This window comes from Ovis canadensis, chromosome 4 (assembly GCF_042477335.2).
Source record: "Ovis canadensis isolate MfBH-ARS-UI-01 breed Bighorn chromosome 4, ARS-UI_OviCan_v2, whole genome shotgun sequence".
Classification (NCBI taxonomy): Eukaryota; Metazoa; Chordata; class Mammalia; order Artiodactyla; family Bovidae; genus Ovis; species Ovis canadensis.
The window spans coordinates 75,703,585-75,725,345 of record NC_091248.1 but is presented as its reverse complement, the minus strand read 5'-3'; the positions used below and the strand labels follow the sequence as shown (position 1 = coordinate 75,725,345).

The 21,761-nt window shown below is 35.5% G+C and overlaps 1 protein-coding gene across 14 annotated transcripts in view; it reads left to right on the top strand.

Moving 5' to 3' along the window:
* Window positions 1–20,407, top strand: part of ANLN (anillin, actin binding protein) — a 54,532-nt gene extending 34,125 nt beyond the window's left edge. For 8 of the 14 annotated variants that reach the window (XM_069588047.1, XM_069588044.1, XM_069588046.1 and 5 more), the window contains 5 exons: window positions 371–474; window positions 8,674–8,760; window positions 12,040–12,147; window positions 16,275–16,447; window positions 19,059–20,407. In XM_069588047.1, the coding sequence (XP_069444148.1) occupies window positions 371–474; window positions 8,674–8,760; window positions 12,040–12,147; window positions 16,275–16,447; window positions 19,059–19,182 (596 nt within the window). In that variant the 3' untranslated portion in view covers window positions 19,183–20,407. Of the gene's footprint in view, window positions 1–370; window positions 475–1,216; window positions 1,271–8,673; window positions 8,761–12,039; window positions 12,148–16,274; window positions 16,448–19,058 lie in introns of all 14 variants that reach the window. The other 6 variants (XM_069588040.1, XM_069588038.1, XM_069588036.1 and 3 more) reach the window with 1 other exon arrangement.
* The last annotated feature ends 1,354 nt before the right edge of the window (window positions 20,408–21,761 follow it).

The window sequence follows — 21,761 nt, the reverse complement described above, 5'->3', positions numbered from 1 at the left end:
GTTGCTCATTATGTCATCCTAGACTATAGCAGTAAAGTCCTTTCATGTCTCTTATAGGAAATTTGCTTTTTATGTACGTATTTTTAGGTTCTGTATCTTTAAAAACATCTGCCTCAAATGTTAAGGAGTGCTTGTACCTCATTTAAGTTAAATATAAATACTTAGCAGTTTACTTTCATTAGGAAACATGTTGATGTTTTAGTCCCCCTGCCTTGCCCCCATATTAGAAATAAAGGAAAATGAAGCAGTTTTGTTCCCCCCGCCACCCCCTGTGGCAGTTTAATTTCATTCTATTAGGGTGGAGTGAGGGATTGTTATTTTATAGGTACCAAAGTCACTCTGAACTAAACTTCATTTCGTTTTTCTTTAGTTATGGCCAGTCTTAATGCCGTGCGGACCAGCAACTTTGCCCTTGTTGGATCTTACACTCTGTCATTATCTTCAGTAGGAAACACAAAATTTGCTCTGGACAGGGTAATCCAAATTTATTTATTTATTTACAGAAAAGTTAGGTCAATGGAAATGTCCCATTTCAAGTATTTGAAATCTTTGGCTGAATGTATATGCTCTTAGAATTGTGTATGTTAATTGGATATAGGTTTATATGCATGATATGTTTTTTGATATTGGAAGTATTTCTCCCTTTATCTTAATAGTTAAGTCTTCAAAGCAGTATATATTGGTTCATTCTAAATGTCAATTCTGACTAAGAAAGTATTCCTGCTTGCATATAGATGTTAAGCTTACAGTTTTAAAACAGTATCTTGCTCATTTAAAACCAATATTTTGACATGATTAACATTTTTTAGATTTAGTTTTACAAAATAGGGAAAGATAGGTTAATTTCTTGGAAAAGTACTCATGAATCTAAGGGATTTCTTTCCCATACTTTACTCTCCAAGTTTAAGATTCATAGTTTAAATCTTTGTAATATCACTATTGAGAGCTTTTTACCACACTATAAGGACTAAACTTTTAATAGCAAACAAGACCATTTTAAGTGGCAAGAGAAGTAGAGGCAAACTTCAGTCCTAGGGTTGGCTCCTGCTGTATAATACAGACTATTTAAAAATGCTATAAGAACTTTCTGTGGTCAGAATATAGAGATGTTTAAGAAAAAAATCCATGTAACTTTTAATTTAGTAATTCAGCTAGATTAACAAATTGAGTGATTCTGGGTCTTTTTTCTCTTTGTCTTTTATTTTGTTTGTTTTAGATAAATTATGATGTAAAAGAGCGAGAGCTACTGGGCTATATGTTCCAGGAAAAGGTTGCCACATTTTCTTTGCTTGAAACTAATAAGCTTAAAAATTGGTCCTTAATTTTTGGCCCTTATATTTTTGTTTTACTAACCACTCTCATGTCTTCTTGGTTATTTTGAATAATTAAGGCCATTATGTTAATTATGCTTTATTTAGACCCTTGGGCATCTTTTTCTTTACTCTCATAATTCTTTAAGGCTTTCTTTAAAAGTTCTCTAGTTTTTTTTCATGCATGTTTGGTATTTGGGCTTTTCTCCTATATTCTTTTTTTTCATGTTATGATTCTTTAAGATTCTGTGGTCACGTCAACATTGATTTTCTGGGTACCAAAATGCCAAATTTAGTAACTATCCTAACATTAAAATTTACTCAATATTGTTGACTTCCTACATATTGAAAGACCTATTGGTGATGTTTTAAGTAAAAGTAGAAAACTTTTATGGTCTTAATTGGCTAATAGGTATGTTGCTATGTAGGTGATGCTGTTTATTAACTTTAAAATTAAAATTCATTTAATGCTAAAATTATACTAAATATAATCATATATTTTAGAAGGTTTTTTTAAGAATTTTTCATATCCCTGTGAAGATTGATCACAAGCATTTTGTGGGTGTATATAGAAATGCTAATTTGCAAAATACTGGATAGTGTTTTTTATTTTATTTAAAGTTCTTCAAACAAGATTTGCAAATTAGGGAAACATAAGAACTGGAGTTCTGTGAACTGTATTCCTTACTCAATGTTGTCATTTAGCCAATTTCTATGTATGTACAATTTCATCAATCTCTAAAATGAAAAAGATTTCAGTGACATGTTAAATATAGACTGCTCTCTAAAAAATTTTTTCACTGCCATTTTAGTGTCACACAGACTAAAAATAAATTGTGATATGTTCATTCTCTTAATGATTTTTTTTGTAATTATAGCTAAAGTATCCTACCACATGACGTGAGTGTAAAATCACTCAATTTAATTGGTTTGTGTTCAGTACTGTAAAGTCTCTTCCTGAGTCAAATACAATATAGATGTAAAATTTGTCACAAGTATGCTTTTTTGAATAGCAGGGGGAGGAAATATTTGTTCTAATATCTTATAGTTGATGTAGGAGAATGAGAAAGTTAAGTTTAGATGTTCTTTAAATTGGTGGGGAAAATGGATAACCTTTTGTATACACATAATAACCTATTTGATTAAATTTGAGAGAGTAAAGAAGTCTCCTGTGTGCTCCCAGAGACCATTAGTGCAAGGGAGCGTTTGCTTATTTTACTGTTGTCTTGACCAGTAATGACAATGACATTGTCTCTGAGATCCCCTTCAGAATGCAGTTTCTTTTGAGGTTAGTCAGACTGTTGACTCTACAGATATAGGATAGTACTAATAATGAATTCCCTGGTGGCTCAGTTGGTAAAGCATCTGCCTGTAATGTGGGAGACCCAGGTCTGATCCCTGGGTGGGGAAGATCCCCTGGAGAAGGAAATGGCAACCCTTCCAGTATTCTTGCCTAGAAAATCCCATGGACAGAGGTGCCTGGTGGTCTACAGTCCATGGGGTTGCAAAGAGTCGGACACTACTGAGGGACTTCACTTTTCTTATTTGAGGTTATAGATACCTGATGTAGAGACTGGCATTCTGGAACTTAAATTATGAATCTCAGTGAATCACACTTTCAGATCCTTTCTTTGAATAGAGAATCCAGAATAGTCATAGGTTTTACTGTACTTTTATGGATAAAGGGAGAAGGATATCCCACAATTCATCTTCTGACTTAAAGAAATCTCATAATATATGTACCTTCCAGGAAATAGAGATGTCAGTTTAAATAGTATTAGGACTAAAAACTGTAAAGTAGAACAACTGACTAGCATTGTAGAATTTTGAAGTTGTAGGAAGAGTGATTAGGTATTCTGGTGTGTCCGAAGCTATCCTGGTTTATACCTGTTGGCCTGGTGTGATTATTAGCAGGTATAATTATTCTCACTCAGAAGTATCTCAGTGTATAAAAAGTTACAATGTAACCCTGATTATAGAGTACATTTTTCACCTCTTAATAATAATCCTTGAGGTATTGATAAAAGACCCTTTAAAAGACCCTTTTTATTAAACAGAAAACAGAATACGATCACACATTTTCATGTCTCCACACTTGATAGGGTGTAGTAACATTGACGTCTGTGAATATTCTCAGTTCACTTCAGGACAAGTTTCTCACCAAGAATATTGTCTACTTTTCACAGCTTTTCACATTTTCTTCTCATCTTTCTGAGATTCTTTATACAGGCGCACTGTCTTGGCTAAATGGTAGAATTCTGTTAATTAGCATTGAGAGGCTAAGAGCGTAACACTGACAATATGGAAAAGAAAATGGTAAGGGAATTTATAACTAATGCAGCTAATGAGGCATATGACGTCTTGATCCTGATTAGCATTGTAGAATTACATTATAGATGCCTTTGAAGTTCAGAAAGTTGAAAGTTTATTTTATGAAATTAGTCAGTTGAAATCTATACTTTTTGGTCAAGAATTCTCCCTTTTATCTTTATTAGGGTTGAGGAGTAAATTTTTATAAACTAACCTTCCAGTCAAAACGTTCAAATTTAGGCTGAACTATGATTATTCCAACCAGAGTGTCATTCTTATTTCACTGAGCAGCAGAAATGACAGAGTTAATCATTCCCCTTTCTATCTTGACCCAGAAGTCAATATCACTTTAAATATGTGAATGTTACCATTTTATTCTAATGACACAATTTCTCCAATTGAATTTTTCTTGTAATCTTTAATTTAAATTCAAAATTATTTTATATTATCACATATACTTAAGATCTTTTATTATTTAAAAGATACTTTTGGCCTGAGGTCTCTTTGCTAAATATTAATATACTGATGAGAATGATTTATTTAAAATATTTATGTGAATATTTTCATACAAGATAGAAAGCATGATTTTATTTGGAAGAAAATATCAATCCTTCGAACTTCCAAGCAGTAAAAGCAACAGAGTCTCAATTTAGGCACTTAGTTTTGTTTGTCAGTTTATGCTCCATGTTTTTTAAAGCTATGCTACTGGGTACATAGATACTTAAGATTATCATATCTTCTTGATGAATTGTTAACACTTTATCTTTAAGGTAGTCATCTTTAAGGTCTATTTTGTTTGTTTTTAATAGAATTACATCAGCTTTCTTATGATTAATGTTTGTATGGTATATCGTTTTCCATTCTTTTTAGTTTTTCCTGGCCATGTCATGTGGCATGTGGGGTCTTAGTTCCCCAACCAGGGATCTAACCCGTGCCCCCTGCAGTAGAAGCGTGGAGCCTAACGCCTGGACCACTCGGGAATACCTTCTTTTTCCATTCTTTATTCTTAACTTGTCTGTGTTCATATATGTCAAATTTATGTCTCATAAGCATATTTTATGGTCATGTTTTGTTATTGTTAAACAATTTTTGTCTTTTCATTAGAATGTTTGATACATTTATATTTAATGCAATACTGATAGGGTTGGGTTTAGTCTATTACAAAACAGGCATACTTACACTACAGGCTAAATCTGGCTCTTGGCCTTTTTTTTTTTGACAAAAGTTACTTTTGTCAGAATTAATGAACTGATATTGATATATTATTAACTAAAGTTCAGCAGCCTGTTTTTGTAATTAAAGTATTGAAACATAATCATGCTTTTTGCTCTGTAGCAACTGTTCTTTGTTCGTTTGTTTCTCCTCTCTTGACTGCTTCTGAGTATTTTGGTAATCATTTTTCTTTTCTGTTGGCTTTTTAGCTGTACCTCCCTGTATTGTTTTTCAGTTATTATTGAGAATTACAATATGCATCTTTAGCCTATTACTGTCACTACAGTCTACCTTGAAATACAATTACACTTTATGGGCCTACCTTGTCCATCCCATTATATTTTACTTCTACCCTTGTGATAAACCCCAGTGCACTGTTATTTTTCAATCAATTTTTAAAGGAAATTTAAAAGTATTGTCATTTGTATTTATCATTTGTTATGTTCTTCATTCATTTCGTAGAGTCAGACTTCCATGTGGGATTGTTGCCTTCTTAGGAAGAAGTTTTTTTGTTTTTTAATTTCATTATAGCACAAGTCTGCTAGAAATGAATTCTCTAACTTTTGTTTATCTAAAAATGCCCTTCTTTACATTGTCTTCATTCCTGAAGGACTGCTAGACTGACAGGTTTTTTCCTTTCACCCATTCTTTTAAAGTTGACATTTTATTGTTTTCTGACTTCGTTTCTGATCAGCAGTCAGCCATCAGTCTTATCTCTTCTGTTTTTTAAAATTTTTATTATCTTTATTTTTATTTATTTGACTCTGGTGGGTCTCCACTGTTGCTCACAGACTTTCTCTAGTTGCAGCAAGCAGGGGATATTCTTCATTGCAGTGTGTAGGCTTCTCGTTGCAGTGGCTTCTCTTGTTACGGAGCATGGGCTGTAGCTGTGTGGGCTTTAGTAGTTAATGGCACATAGACTCTGTAGTTGCAGCTTACAGGCTTAGTTGCTCTGAGACATGTGGAATCTTCCCCAATGGGACTGAATCCCTGTCCCCGACATTGGCAGACAAATTCTTAATCACTGGACAACTAAGAAAGTCCTGTTTTTATTTTTTTGTCTGTGCCAGTGCAGCTGTGGGATCTTAGTTTCCTGACCAGGCATCAAACCTGGGCTCCCAGCAGTGAAAGCACTGAGTCCTAACCACTGGACTGCTAGGGAATTCCCCTTTTCCACTGTTAATATGGAAAATTTTCTAAATCTGAGACAGTTTGACCCTAATCTGCCTAGGTGTGGTTTTCCTTGTCATGCTGGGTCATTTCTTTTTCATACTAAGTTAATGAACTTTATGGAGTGCTATCTAGTTCATGTTTTATAAGTTTTGGCAAATGCTTAGCCATTATCTCATCAAATATTTCTTCTGCCTTGTTTTTTATTCTTTCTAGGACTCCAGTTGAATTGTATGTTGGACTCTTGATTATGTTCTACAGATCTATAGCCTGCTTTTTTTGTTTGTTTTTAATTGTTTTTTCCTTTGTGTTTCATTTTGGATCATTTCTATTTACCAGTTTTTGAGTTCATGTCTTTTTTTCTAATGTTCCCAGTTTCCTGTAAAGCCTATGCAATGGAAGCCTATTCAATTTCAACTTTTTTCTTATTCTAAGATTCCCACTGGAATTTTTTTTTAATATATTCTTTAGAGTTTCCATTTCTCTGTCGAAATTCTCCCTTTTCTCACCCATTTTTGCCCTTCTTTTCCTCTAAATTCCATAACAAAATATAAATGTCCTTGTCTTAGAATTCTAACATCTAGATCATCTGTGGACCTGCTGTTGACAGGATTTGTTTTCTTTCGATTAAAGGCCACCTTTTCCTGCTTTTTCATGACTTGTACAACTTTTAAACTGTAGGCTAGATGTTATGTTATTAAAAAGCAGTAGAGTCTGAAGTAGGTGGTGATAATACCCTTTTGTCTCTTAGACAGTGTAATCAGTAGTGGAGCTGAGATGGGGTTTTGTTACTCGGGGTCAACACTTCTTTTTTTTTTTTTTCGCTTAAGAAGCAGTTTATTTTTTACAGTTCTGCAGACTAGAAGTCCAAAATCTAGGCTTTGAAGGGGGTCGGTTCTTCTGAAACCCTCTCTCCTTAGCTTGTAGATAGCTGTCTTAGGTGTCTTTCACATGGTCTTTTCTCTGTGTGTCTAAGTCCTCCTCTTTTTATAAGGACACAGTCTTATCAGTTTAGAGTCCCTCCTAATGAACTAATTTAACCTTAGTGACCTCTTTAAAGGCCCTGTCTCCAAATATAGTCGCATTTTGTGGTATGGGGAGTCAGAACTTCGACATGCGATTTTGGTAAGGGATGGATGGAGAGGGGACACAGTTCAACCATAGCATGGTTAAAGCTGTAGCATGAATTTTAGGATTATAAATGTTGGAAACATATTTGTTTCTAAAGAATAAGAAAAAACTTTATGGGTACAGAATGATTCAGCTTTAAAATAAGCAATAAAAAATTGTGTTTTCAATAACTTGTTGGTTTTGTAATTTAGCTTATGTTTATTTTGGTTCAGAGCTATGTGCTTCCAATGAAAGAATCAGATTCCTTTTTACTCATTCTTCACTAAATGGTTCTGGACACGATGGCAACATGAGATTTCCATTAAAATATTCATCCTTATCTTCATCATCATCATTAGTGTTAGCATCATCATCAAGCTAACATTATTACCTAATGACTATTTAAAAGAAAATTTTAATTGGAGGATAATTGCTTTACGATATTGTGTTGGTTTCTGTTGTACAACAACTTGAATCGGTTATAAGTATACATATATCCCCTTCCTCTTGAGCCTCCCTTCTTACCTAATGACAATTGATGTTGAACATTTTTTCATGTGTTTGTTGGCAATTTGTATTTTGATTCTTTTGGATGAATTCTGAGAAGTGGGGTTGATTTATTTTACGATAGTTCTGTTTTTAATATTTTGAGGAACCCTCATACTGAAAAGATTTTCATTTTGATGAAGTTTGTCTATTTTTTCTTTTGTTGGTCAGGCTTTTGGTATTAGATTTGAGAACCACTGCCAAATCCACGATCACTACAGATTTACTCATCTATTTTTCTTCTAAGAATTGTGTGGTTTTTGCCCTTATATTTAGGTCATTGATCCATTTTGAGTTAATTTTTGTGTGTGACATGAGGTAGGGATCCAACCTCACTCTTTTGCATGTGGCTGTCCAGTTTCCCCAGCACCATTTGTTGAAAATACTGCTCTTACCTCATTGAATGCTTTTGGTACCCTTGTTGAAAATCAGTCTGGGTTTATCAATGTGTGGGTTTATTTCTGGACTCTCAGTTCTGTTCCTATGATCTGTATGTCTATCCTTATTCCAGTATCACACTGTTCTGATTACTGTAGCTTTGGATTTTAAATTGGGAAGTACTGTTTTGGAGACTGTTTTGGTTATTTGGGGCCTCTTGCAATTCCATATGAATTTGAGGATTAACTTTTCCATTCTGTAATTCACTGTTCTTCATTGCTGAATAATATTATACTGTTTAAATATGCCAGTTGGTTTATCCCATCTTTTATCAAGTATGTTCTGTTGATAGAGAATGGATAAACACATGTATTGTCTTCTTAAATCTGTGTTTTCTTTATCACATTAACTTGGGACTTAGGGTTCTGTTTTTAATCAGGCTGTATGTTGAATGAATTTATTCTTCAGAAGCATTTGTTGCTAAGGAACCAGTGGCTTTTTGGCCACCTACTTTATACTCCAGCTTTAGAAAATACCGTATTTTCAAAGCATAATATTCTCTACTCATGCTATTCATGATTTAAACATGTTTTATCAAGAAAAACTTTTACAAATAATCTGCTCTCTTTCCTCACAGGTGCCCTTTTTATCTCCTTTGGAAGGTCATATTTATTTAAAAATCAAGTGTCAGGTGAATTCAAGTGTGGAAGAAAGAGGTTTTCTAGTAAGTAACATCACTGGATCTATATATATATTTTTTCATCTTTTGAAGTATAGACTTGGTTTCCCATAGGAATGAAAGTCTGTGTGACTAAGCAATTAACTGGTTCAGTAAAGATTTGTTGCATGACTGCTATATGCCTATCACTGTGCTGGTGTTGGAATGTAATGGGCTGCAAAAAATAATCCCTCCACTCAAAAACGTGTAGTTTAATAGGGAGAAACACAATGCAGCACTGTAATGGGAGAAAGCATAGAGAGCATGGGTGCAAACTGGCGGGACACCACGTCTTAGGCATGTGTGGGAGGGCTTACTGGAAGCTATTGGAAGTGACTTGTAAACTGGCAGCTGAACAAGTCAGCCAGGGGAAGAGAGGAGGGAGATGTGCTCCAAATGAAGGAAAAGCACGTACCATGGGCTGGAGGCCCCTTCCCTCTCTCACCCCCGCCAGAGAAGAACAGGACACATCTAGATAGCGGCAGGTATTTAGAGTGACGCATTTAGAGTCAGAATGTGTGTGTTGAGGAAGGGCAGTGAGGCAAGTGATTGGGGCGGGGGAACGTGTATTTAGGAGAAATGAGACCAAATGTTTGAAAGCCTTTTAACAACTTTAGCATGAAGCCAGTGGGGTGCCCTTACAGGATTTTAAGCAGAGGACTGACATCAGATTGGGAGTTTAGGAAGGTCGTTCTGACTGCTGTGTGGAAGTAGTAGACAGGGGAGTGAGGACCTGAAGAAGACTAGCGAGGAGACTGAGTCACTCCTTGAGAGAGGGGATGGTGGCTGACAATCTGGGTGGAGTGAGGGACTCATCGTGGAGGGATGCAGGAGGAAGAAGGGCAGACCTTAGTGGTTTGGTTTTAGGGGTGGAGAAGCAAAATTAAGAATGTCACCCAGATCCCTGCCTTGCACAGTTTGTTGGGTGACTACACTGAGATTAGGGACCCTGGGGAAGGAGCAAGTGTTTGTGTTTGTGACGGAAAGTGTTTTTTTCCCAAATTTAATTGTGGAAAATTGCAAACATACAGCAGTGTTGATAGACTTTGAATGCCCACATACCCAGCATCTAGGTTTTGCCATTTTAACATTTTTTACCGTTCTTGCTTTATCATGTGCCTACTACCGAGCTATCCTTCTAGCAAGTCCTGAAAATATATATGTGGGGGAGGAATTTCAAAATATATCGTGGACATTAGCATGTTCCCCTGAATCCTCAGTATCCATCCCCTGAGTTTTTATACAGGCATACATCTATGTAACCCAGATTTCTATTAAGATACAGACTACTGCCCCAGAAAGTTCCCTCCTGTTCCTTGTCAGTCAATCCCCACCCAAGGGAGAAAGTTTTAATGGTTTAAGTTTTAAAGACTTGAAGTTTAAATGCCTAGGGACATGTTTCAGAGGTTTGAGTTTGATACTCAAGGTAGACATTTTAGATGAGATGAAGGTTTGGAAATCTGCAGCAGAGAGGTAGTATTCAAAGTGCAGGCAGACTTGAATAACCAAGAGAACACTAACATTTAAGCCGCAGGCCTAAGAACAGAAGACTACAGGGCGGGCAAGGGATAATTTAGTATCATGGTTGCCAGGGGAAGAGAGTCTGAAAGAAGGAGTGATCAAGTTAGGTAAGGATTTATTGGAGACTGTTGGACTTATTTATGAGGTGGTCATTCTAGTCTTGCCAAGAGCAGGAGCTAGATTGCAAATGTGTTATTAAGGGTGTGGAAGATGAGGAATGAGAGTGCAGAAGCTCTTTGAAACAAAGTTTGGCTGTAGTGGGGTAAAAAGAATGTGGTACTTGCAGAGGTATGTAGGGTGAAAGAAGGATTTTGTTCACATTTTATTAGGACTAAAGAGACTTGAGTGTCTGTAAATTCAAGTGGGTAGCTTCTAATAGGGCCAAGGAGGGTGAAGATAGAGGCAATGGGGAACTTGCACTAGGGTTAAGGAATAACGCATGGAACAAAGTCATGAGAGTGAGAGCAGATAAGATCCAAGCCACGGTTCATGATCTTGTACAGAATTACACTTTTTCCATTATCAGAGGAGAAAAGCATGTGTGTAGAATATATAGAAGATTGTGGATGTGGTACAAGAAGTAGAGAAAGTGTAATAGCTTTGGTTTTCTTTGTGAAGCAAGAGTTCGAACTCTGACGGATATCACAAACCAATTTGTAGTGCTGACATAGGGTGTGGAAAGAAGAGCTAGACTGGACAGGAAGTCCAAGCTGCCAGGATGACTGTAAATCAGACTTCGTAGCTTTTACACATGTAAATCCAGCAGATGGCACTAGATATTCTTGGAAGAGTGTTTTTGTAAATATCAGAATTGAACATAGTGTACGCTTACTGACCTTTTCCTTTAATGTAAATATAATATTTTCACACCTTGCTTTAGATACCTTTAGCACCTGATAGACCCTTATGCCAACTGGTTCATTGGCCTATAAGGTCTGGCCTGTTTAACTTTTGAGCTGGGCTCTTAAGTAGTTTAGAGTTCTATCTTTTCAGGTTAACTCTGTCTTGAATCCCAGAGCCCATTCTTATTGCATCCACACTTATAGAAATGTGGTAAAAAAAAAAAAAATTGCTCAGGACTCCCACAGATAACTTCTGTCCCCTGTCTAAATTGTGCCCTTTAATTACTTCTAACCTCTATTTAAAAATAGAGGTAGTAATTGAAATTAAAGTTACTTGGTGCAGTTTTCTTTCCTGATGTGCCAGGGGCAGCTGAATCGAAAGAGACTATACCCGTGAAGCTCTAAGTGATTCTAAAGTGGTGCTAGTCTAGCTCTGCCAGTACTGATGAGCAGCAAGAAAAGTACATTCTGCATTAACCAGAAGGCTCCAGTTTTTCTTTGTGATTGTATATTGTCATTTAATTTCCTTGGCCTTCAGTTACCCTAGCTATAAAAATGAAAAATCTGTCCTCTTGTTGTTTTTCTCTGATTATAGTAGGGAGTAATGATAACTTGGTGTTATTTTTATCTATCAAATTTTTCCTTTTCTATTACCTTTATAATGTAAAAGGTGAATGTAAACACAAAAGGGAGCTGGTGAGTCATTTGTACTAACTTTGCTGTTGAGATTGAAATAAGATTTCTGGTCTTGATACGGAGTAGAATAAAAAAAAATAAACTTAAGTACTTTTTAAAAAAAGAAAAAGAAAATCATGCAAGTCAATTTTGAAGTATGACATGTCAACATACTGAAGTTTAATGTGTAGAAAACATTTAATTGATCTTCAGGTTTCTAAAGTCAGTATTTCATTGACTTTTGCAGACCATATTTGAAGATGTTAGTGGTTTTGGTGCCTGGCATCGAAGATGGTGTGTTCTTTCTGGAAACTGTATCTCTTATTGGACTTATCCAGATGATGAGAAACGAAAGGTAATATTAATATTGATGGTCAGTGGTGAAAGCCCTGACTAACTTTCAGGTAATATTTTATACAGGTGTTCCCTGTGGCCATAAGCCACCCAAATTCCGCACTCAGGTTTATTTAGTAAGCCATTAAAATGTAGTGAGTGTGTGTGTGTGTATGTGTGTGTGTGTATTTGTGTAAGAACTTTATATCTGGTTCATTCCCTGTGATTTGAGCATTCTTTAAATACCTTAAGGCATATATTTTTCTTTTTTTTTTCTGGAATGTTTTATAATATTTTTAAATTGATTTATAGTCAGAAATATGTCAAATTCACTTTTGTATTTTATTAACAATTGATTTACCTAAATTTGGGATAAAACAGAAATGGAAAACCTCCTTAGGAATATTGTGATTTTAGTTTGTTTCTAAAATTTGATAATAGAATTTTATGTAATATATTGCATCTTATTTTTAAAAAATTTAATGTTATTGTCCAAGTGTGATAATTTATTATCCAAAGACTGGAAAATAGAAATAAGCAGAATTATAAAGTAAACTCATCTATAAAAGATAACTACTGTTCACTTTTTGGTTGTATATCCTTCTAAATTTTTTAAATGTATAATATATAATAATAATTATATATCCATTTATGAATCTTTTTTCAACAGAAAATATCATGTCTTTTTTAATTTGATTTTTACTTGATAATGAGTGTCCTGATATCTTTCCACATAGGTAAAAATACATCTATGATATTGCATTAGATAACTGTATGTATTACATTATAGCCATGTAGAATTTTATTTTAAAATTTATTGTGAAATATTTGGAACATTCAAAAAAAAACATAATTTCCACCAGCCTCTGTATTGTCAGTCCAGTTGAAGCTCCTTATATAATTTTCTCTCCTTCATAGAGATAACCCCTATCCTAAAATTATTTTGTTCCCATGTATTTCTTTAAATTTTTTTATATGTGATATATATAAGCAGTGTATTATTGCAGTTGCATATTTTGAAACATTTTACAAATAGTATCACACTGTATATAGTGTTTTGCAACTTGCATGTTTGAATCAATATGATTTGTGAAATTAGTGTTGGCTGGTGTGTGTAGCATGTATGTAGCTCTAGTTTGCAGAGCTTTACCCATCTTTCTCTTGAAATGCTCCATTATAAGAATGCATTGCAATCAATTTATACATTTCTCTTATTTATGGGCACTTGATTATTTCAAATTGTCTTTGTTATAAACAGCTCTGCTATGACTTAACTGTATGGATCAGTGCTCTTTCTTTCTTTAAACTGGCGTATAATTGCTTTGCAGTGTTGTGTTAGTCTCTGCTGTACAATACAGAGCACCAGCTACATGTATACTTATCACCCCTCCCTCTTGGGCCTCCCTTCCACCCCTAACCCCCATCCCACCCATCTGGGTCATCGCAGAGCACCAAGCTGGATCAGAGCTCTTTCTCGAGTTTGTATCTAGCAGCAGAACCTCTGGTTTGTAGGGTTTCGCATGTCTTCAGTTTAGCTAGATTTTGTCCGGTGAATCTTGAAATTGGTTGTATAACATTCTGTTCCCACCAGGAGTTCTCAGTGTTCCACATCCCAGCAACATTTGTTGTTTCAGCCTTTTAAACTCTGAATGTGATAGGTGTGAAATGTTATTTTACTGTGTTTTTATTTTAATTTTCCTTGACTGAGCATTGAGCAAGCATCTTTTCTTATGTGTTTTGGCCACTTGTTTTTCTAGTCTTTTGCTTGGCATATGCTTTAATTTACCCTTATAGTATCTTTTCGTAAGCAGAATTTTTAATGCTAAGATGTATCTGTCAGTTTATTATGTTATCGTTTGCTTTTTTGTGTCTTAGTTAAGAAAACCATCTCTACTCTATAGTCATAAAGAATATACTTCCTTATGACTTCTAAAAATTATAAAGATTTATGTGTAACATTTAATTTACCTGGAATTGATCCCTCCCACCCCCCAACCTGGAAACCCCATTGTGCCAGCATCGTGGGATGATCCATTCTTTCCCCACTCATCCATGCTGTTTCTGGCATGTATCCAGGTATAGGTTTATATGTGGGTCTATATTTAGGCTTTCTATTCTGTTTTCTTTGGTCTGTATCTCTCATTCTCAATTACCATAGCTTTAAAATAAATCTTTATGCCTGGTAAGATAACTCTCCTAAGTCGTGTTTTTATTCAATAGTGTATTTATTCTTTTACTTACACACACACACACACACACACACAAATAGATGTACCTATGTATTTAACATTTTATAATTGAAATGTACCCCCCAAAAAGAGAAATTAGTAAGAGAGAAATTCCTTATCAAGTTCCTTGTTTCATTTATCCTCCACAGCACACATTTGTTCTCATTGGTTTGCTAAGGTATTTTAAAGCAAATACCACATTTCATATTATATCATATAATCTGGGAGTCAAGATTGCCAGTTCCTAGCATTGGTAAATTTGCTAGGAAAGCAAGGAAGCCAGGTTTCAGGCTAGCCTACCATTTTGCACTCTCTTCCTCATTAATTTTGGCCTATGAAGGTTTCTTTTGCTGCCTTGCAGGTTCAGTTATCTAGCATTTGGGGGGTTATGGGAGGACTCTCAGACTACTTAGTTTCCCATACTTGCTGAAAACATAATGTTATTATTTGTTTTAAATAGTCCCCTCTTACTGTCATTTTATTTGTTTCCATCTTTTCTGCATTATGAAAAAACAGCAATTACACCTATATAAGAGCTCCCCGGTGGCTCAGTGGTAAAGAATTTGCCTGCCAGTGCAGGAGACAGGAAGATCCCTTGGAGAAGGAAATGGCAACTCCAGTATTCTTGCCTAGGAAATCCCATGGACAGAGGAGCCTGGCAGGCTATAGTCCATGGGGTCACAAAAGAATCAGATATGACTTAGCGACTAAACAACAGCAGTACCTATATAAACATCTTCGTGTACCTATATATTTACTTAGGATAAATTTCTTTTAGGTGAAGTTGTATGTTCATTTAGAATGTTTTTTGATCACTGTTATTAAATTGTCTACCAGTAATAGACCATTTTATGCTTTCACTAGCAATGTATAAGAATTTGTTACCCCCAACCAATCAACATTGGTTATTACTATTCTTTTCAGACTTGGTCAATCTAATGTCTTAAAATGGTATATTTCATTCTAATTTCTTTTTAAAATTACTAATACATTTGACACTTTTATTGACAGTTTCTAAATTGTTTGGACCCAGGACTACCCTGGTTAAGAATCTGCCTGCCAATGTAGGGGACATGGGCTCAATCCCTGGTCCGGGATGACTGCATATGCTGCAGGCAACTAAGCCCATGTGCCTCAGTTACTGAGCCCACATGCTGCAACTACTGAAGCCCCTGCACCTAGAGCTTGTGCTCTACCGCAATAGAAACCACTGCAATGAGAAGCTCCTGCACCACAATGAGAGAGTAGCCCCTGCTTGCTACAACTAGAGAAAGCCCGTGCATAGGAACCAAAACCCAGTACAGCCAAAAATAAATTTAAATAAATAAATAAATATATTGTTTGGGCCCATACTTGTCTCTTCCCATTTTTCAGCACCATTTAGTCTCGCAATGTTTTTTTTTTTTTTTTTTGGACTCTCATACTGTAGGAATGACATGGCTTCTAAAAATCCAAGGCAGTAGTTTGGCCTGATCTTTTAGAGATACATAAAAAATATTTATAGATGAAATACTATGTCTAGGTTTCTATTTGTAGGAAGGGAAGAAGTAAGAGGGTTCAAGACAAAAAGGGTTGAATGTTTGTTTCTATTTGTTAGAACTGATTAATGGGTACATGGAAGCTTATTATGCTGTTCTTTTTATTTTGTATCTATTTTAAGTTTTCCATAACAAATAGTTTGTTTTTTAAGCTGGCTAAGATGACCATTTGACATTGTTGGTTTCTATTTTTCTATCCAGCAAGAAATAATCATAAATATTAAATATGTTTCTCTAAATACAGTGTAATTAAGTTTTAACTTTTAAATTAATGGTTTTCTTATTTTAAGTTGGTATCAACTTGAATACTGCTTAGTGCCTACTGACTTAAATGGTCTTATTTATTTTCTACTAATCGTATTTTTTAAAAATTTGTTTTAAAGAATCCCATAGGAAGATTAAATTTGGCCAATTGTACCAGTCGGCAGATAGAACCAGTCAACAGAGAATTTTGTGCAAGACGCAACACTTTAGAATTAATTACCGTTCGACCACAAAGAGAAGATGACCGAGAGACTCTGGTCAGCCAATGCAGGGACACACTCTGTGTAACCAAGTATGTATTGGGCTATAAATGTTTCTATCAACTAAGTAATTGATTGCCCACTATGTCTTTACCACTGTGAGAAATATCAGAGATGGTCTTTGTCTTTGAAGAGGGTACGATTTAAGAGTGAGAAGACAAAACACAGACACATCAGTAAGAGAGGAATATAATAACAAAATTAATATAGCTAAGAAAAACACAGCATTCAACTTATGTCTTAGTTTATCATGTTCTCCAGCATAATTAACAGTTTAGCCATTTTCGGGGCGGTTAGCTAATATTCTTTGTGTTAAGTTTGAAGATTTCATGTGTAATTGATAAGTCAAGTATTATTTAAAGAGATTTGACACATCCCTGCTTGTCCCTTCCCAAAGTACCAAAGTACCTTCCCAAAGTACTTCACTCTACTCTGAAAATTTCTGGTTGGTGATGGATAGAATAAACTACTGGGAGTGTCAGTTATTGTTAACCCTAAAGTTAAGTATAAGATGCAAGAACTTATTGCTAAGAGCCTAAGATTCTTTTGCTTGAATGCCCAAGAGAAGCTTGCAGACCAACTTCAATGTAAAAAATTGTGATTAGGGACAAAAGTTAGAATTTGACAAAATCTCTGTTAATCAGATTGTAGCTGAATAATGCAGACAGGGAGATGGGTAGAACTGGCTCCGTGAGTTTCTGCTGTGGAAATGTCAGATAGCTTAGCCAAGAGACACTCTATTAAAATAGAACAAAGTTGCCCCAATACCACCATTTTGTTTTAAAACAGAGAGAAAGGGGACCCGTTCTATGGGGATTCTTGATGTCTAGATTACTTTTAGGTTAATTTAGTTCATTCAGTTCATCCACTCCTTTCCTCTGGGGGTCTTCTGTGCAGCAGTGACCTCAGATAGGAGAGGCAAATTGGATTTATAGTAACTTTCTTTAGTAGCTACCCTGTCTGTGGCCATAGTCAGTAAGGAAACCAAATAAAATTCAGTCCCCAAGTACTTCCTGACCACCATGGCCCTTTTAAACATTACTCACATTTTTCATAAAATCTTCTTTTACTTGTTACATAAACCTTCCCAGATTTCTCCTTTGACCTTCTCCTGTGGTGGAAATAGTTATATCACATATTGCTCTAATTACGCTGTATTTCACTTGCATGTAATTTTTCTCATTATAACATTATCATAATTTGAGTAGACCAAGCATTTGAGAGAGGCCCATTCTCAATTCAGTCTTGACTGACTGAGTCTTTTAGCTTTGCTTGGTGGCTTCTTAAAAACTTAATTCACTTTTTGATTATACCTTTTGCAGAGTATATACATTTACAGTTATACGTTCTCCTTTGCCTTATTTATCTGTTTCTCCCCAGGGGCCTCTCTGACCTATGCCTTTTATCTAAATTTAATGTATCACATTTTTATTTCTACAAACCAACCTTGCTATATTTCCCTCCTTCAATACACAGTATTTATCATCTGATCAGTAGTGCCTACTTTGAAATATAGATTAAACATTTGAATTAGAAATGCTTCATCACATGGGAAAGCAGTACTGTGCAATTGAACACTGAGAGGTCAACAGCCCTAGGTTTAAATCCCAACTCAGTGACTGACTGATGTAAGTTTAAATCCCGACTCAGTGACTTACCAAATGTGACTATGGCAAGGTATTTAACTTTGCTGGCTCTCTGAAATCTCCTGTGTCATAAGAGAAGAATAAACTCCACAAGAGTGACGGTAAAGGTTAATGAGTAGATCTGCTTAGCATGTTGTCATACACACAGAATGAGCTCAACAAATGGTCGCTGTCGTTATTGTAAATGTGTTCCCTCCATTTACTAATAGATGATCAACTCATGGCTTATTCATGCTTATACCATTACTAGTTCCAATGTGGAGAAATTATAAAGATGTAGAAGTATAATACAACAACCTTCTAACACCTGGCTGTAGTCTAGAAGAATGGTCTGGCTTGTGACTTAGGAAATTTCCCTTTCCCCCACCTTCGCCTGCCCCATCAACTGTTCAACTTTTAACTGAATATGGATGTAAAGAAGAGATTCCTGGTGTGAACAGAGAGATTAGGATAGACAAAATCTTAGGATCTTTAGATCACTTATTGTAAATACTATGCTCTACTAACACAGTGGGGGAGAAAAAGGAGACAGTATAAAATAGTATTATCTGTAAGGCCAGGTGAAAGTCCATGAGTCTGTGGAGCTCCTGGGGAGCCTGAGTCAGGGATCTAGAGGGTTGGTCCCCATATTCAAGTCTGTGGTGTGCTTGTTCTTCTAAGAGGTGACCCACCCACGCTCAGTGACTGTCTTGGCACCAGCAAATTGTCCAATCATATCACCTGTGCAAGATTAGTTACTGTCTTTGATGTGAAGTTCCATCATTTTCTAAATGTGATTGGTGTGAGTTATGGCTCAGCTAACCAATCTGCAAGATGATTTTCTTTTATTGTAATTGGAGAAGCACTTTACTATGGATTCCTGATTTGGCATCCATTAAAACAGGGCGAAGAGTTACTCCTTTTACTGTTCAGGCTCCCCTCACTTCACCCCACAGTAAGAGTACTTGGAGGTATGGAATAGGGGAAAGGATCCTGATCTTTTTGTTTGTTCCTGTAGGAACTGGCTATCTGCAGATACCAAGGAAGAACGGGATCTCTGGATGCAAAAACTCAATCAAGTTCTCGTTGATATTCGCCTCTGGCAACCTGATGCTTGCTATAAACCTATTGGAAAGCCTTAAACTGTGGGACATTTCCATGTCAGATAGAGGTTTTCTGACCTATGCCATAAGTGTATCTTAAGAGCATCAGATTTGCTGGTTGCTTTTTAGGCTTTAAATACAAAAGGGTATGTGCCAATATTCATTCACTACATATTATGCAGTATTTATATCTTTTGTATGTAAAACTTCACCGTATTTCACTTGTGTTATTCATAAATGATTAGTAGAAAAAAATTTATTATAGTCAATTTTGCTAAATTTTAATTTAAAAGCCTCATTTTCCTAGATAACTAATTATTCAATTATTCATGATAAAACATTTGTTTTAAAGTAAGGAATTTTGAATTGTCTCCTTAGAGCTGTGGGTCTCAAAGTAGAAAGATGTTCCACAATTGGAGACAGAAACCTCCAACTTGACCATTCTTTCTCTAGCCTGAGTACTTTTTTTCTGGAGATTGCGGTCATTTACTGATCATGATATGTCTTGTTTCTAGAGCACTGAAAAAAATTCTAAGGGACTTTGCAGAAACATTTTTAGTAATGGAGGTAAGAACCTTTTAAAAATAGCAAATGCATATTAGTTTGAAGCTTATGGCTGCTGTCAAATAAGACATGTGGACATGGGGGATATTGTGTGAGATCGGGGGGTTAAATGTTTTATTTAGAAGACTTAATCACATGGTTTATGTTTACTCAGTTACTATAGATGCTGTGTGATGCACATTTCCATGGAATACAGGCTTTTAAAAATAACTATTTTTGCTATATAGCTTACAGGCTCCTCAAATATACCTGGCAAATTACTTCTTTCTGCTCCTGTAATAAGAATAAATGTAAATTTGAAGACTCCTTATGTAAGAAAAGTAAACCTCACCAAGCTGCTATGGACTAATACTTTGCTTGCCTAAATTCTTGTCTTTTTTTTTCATATCCATATATGACGGTGTCTAGCAACCCATTATGAAAATCACTTGAAAAACTGTTAAGTCATGTGTTACCTTTAAAAGCCTAATGTCTTTTTTTTTTCAATTATAAAAGATTATAAATGTAAACCACAAGCTCAACTTTAAGTACACTTTCAATTTCTTCTTTGAATTGTTGGTTATTGATGGCTTCATTTATAAACACTAAATTCTGTCACTTCCTGTCATTTTATTTTGTATTCATTCAAATGTGTTTTTTCTTGTGTGTATTATAAAACTATATTTTATGATCTCCTGCCTAAATAAATACTTGCAAATGACTTAAGGAATTAGCTATTTAAGAAATACTATGGAATTGTGCTGTACAACTACTCTGCATTCTAGGCTGTAGGCTCCCTCAGGGAATTGTACTGACTTCATGAGGATGTTTTACCATCTTTTTACCTCTAGCCCAGTGCTTAGCTCATTGTGTGTTCTTAGAGTCCCTGTTGAGTGAAGAGGTGGGTGAAGGATCCATTTCTGAGTCAGTTTTCATAGAATATGGTACTTGGATGCACATCTGAGGAGATGGAGGATGAAAATATTCACAACATATTTGATAATCCAAGAAGTAATATACAAAATATATAAAGAGCTTCTTTGATTGGCTATCATCATTTGAACATTTACTATGTACCAGGAGATATTCTTGGTGTTTCACATACATTATCTCATATAATCTTCATGTGACTGTATGAAATAGGCATTGAATGAGGAAACTAGAACTTAGGTAAGGCAACATGCTTGATAGCAAGTGGCAAGCCAGGATTTGAACCCAGAATCCACATACTTTATTATTACACTGTGATGTTTCTCAAGTTAATAAGAAAAAATTTATCCTAAAAAGGAGTCAAATATCACTAGTAGAAAATGCACACACACACAAATCCAAAGAACCAACAAAATATAAAAATGATACTAATAAGCAAAAACACAAAATTAAATGGCAGTGGGTTATTTGCCCTCAGATTGTTGGAATAGTCAGTGTTGCTAAGAAACCTGTACTCTTGGTGAGAATGGAAACTGCTACAACCTTCTTGGATGACAGCTTGGCATCCTCCAGTAATCTCTATGCTAACACACAGGATCAGTATGTCAGATCATACTTCATGCATCAGAGATCTTATCCACATAGAGCTTTATTCGTAATTTCAAGAACACGAGTGATCAAGGCACTGGCTAAGCAAGAAATCTGAAAAATCCTGCATACCTCCTGGACCTTTCATTCCTGCTTTGAACAAGTAATAGATAAGATCGCTCATGAGATTTGTGAGACATCAAGCACAGCAGGGAGCCTAGAGGCAAGGCAACATGTCCATTTTGTGCCCTATATAGTTATATAGCTGGTGTGACTCTCAGAAGTCTTGCCTCATGAATCCATAAATTCTGTTTACCATAAGCAATTCTTAACCAGCCACATCCTACTAAGAGCATTCCATAGATAAGAGATCTAGCAAATATCATTAGTCTTACCAGTCAGGAGGTCATTTTCAGCACATTTGCAAGAAATTTATGTGTCACCTGCCTTCTTTCTTTCCCAGAACCCCAGATACTTTAACTCCTTCCTCCCCACTCTCTTCAGATGAACTTTCAGGTGAGCAGACACATAAAAGGATGATCCTTACTATACTGTTT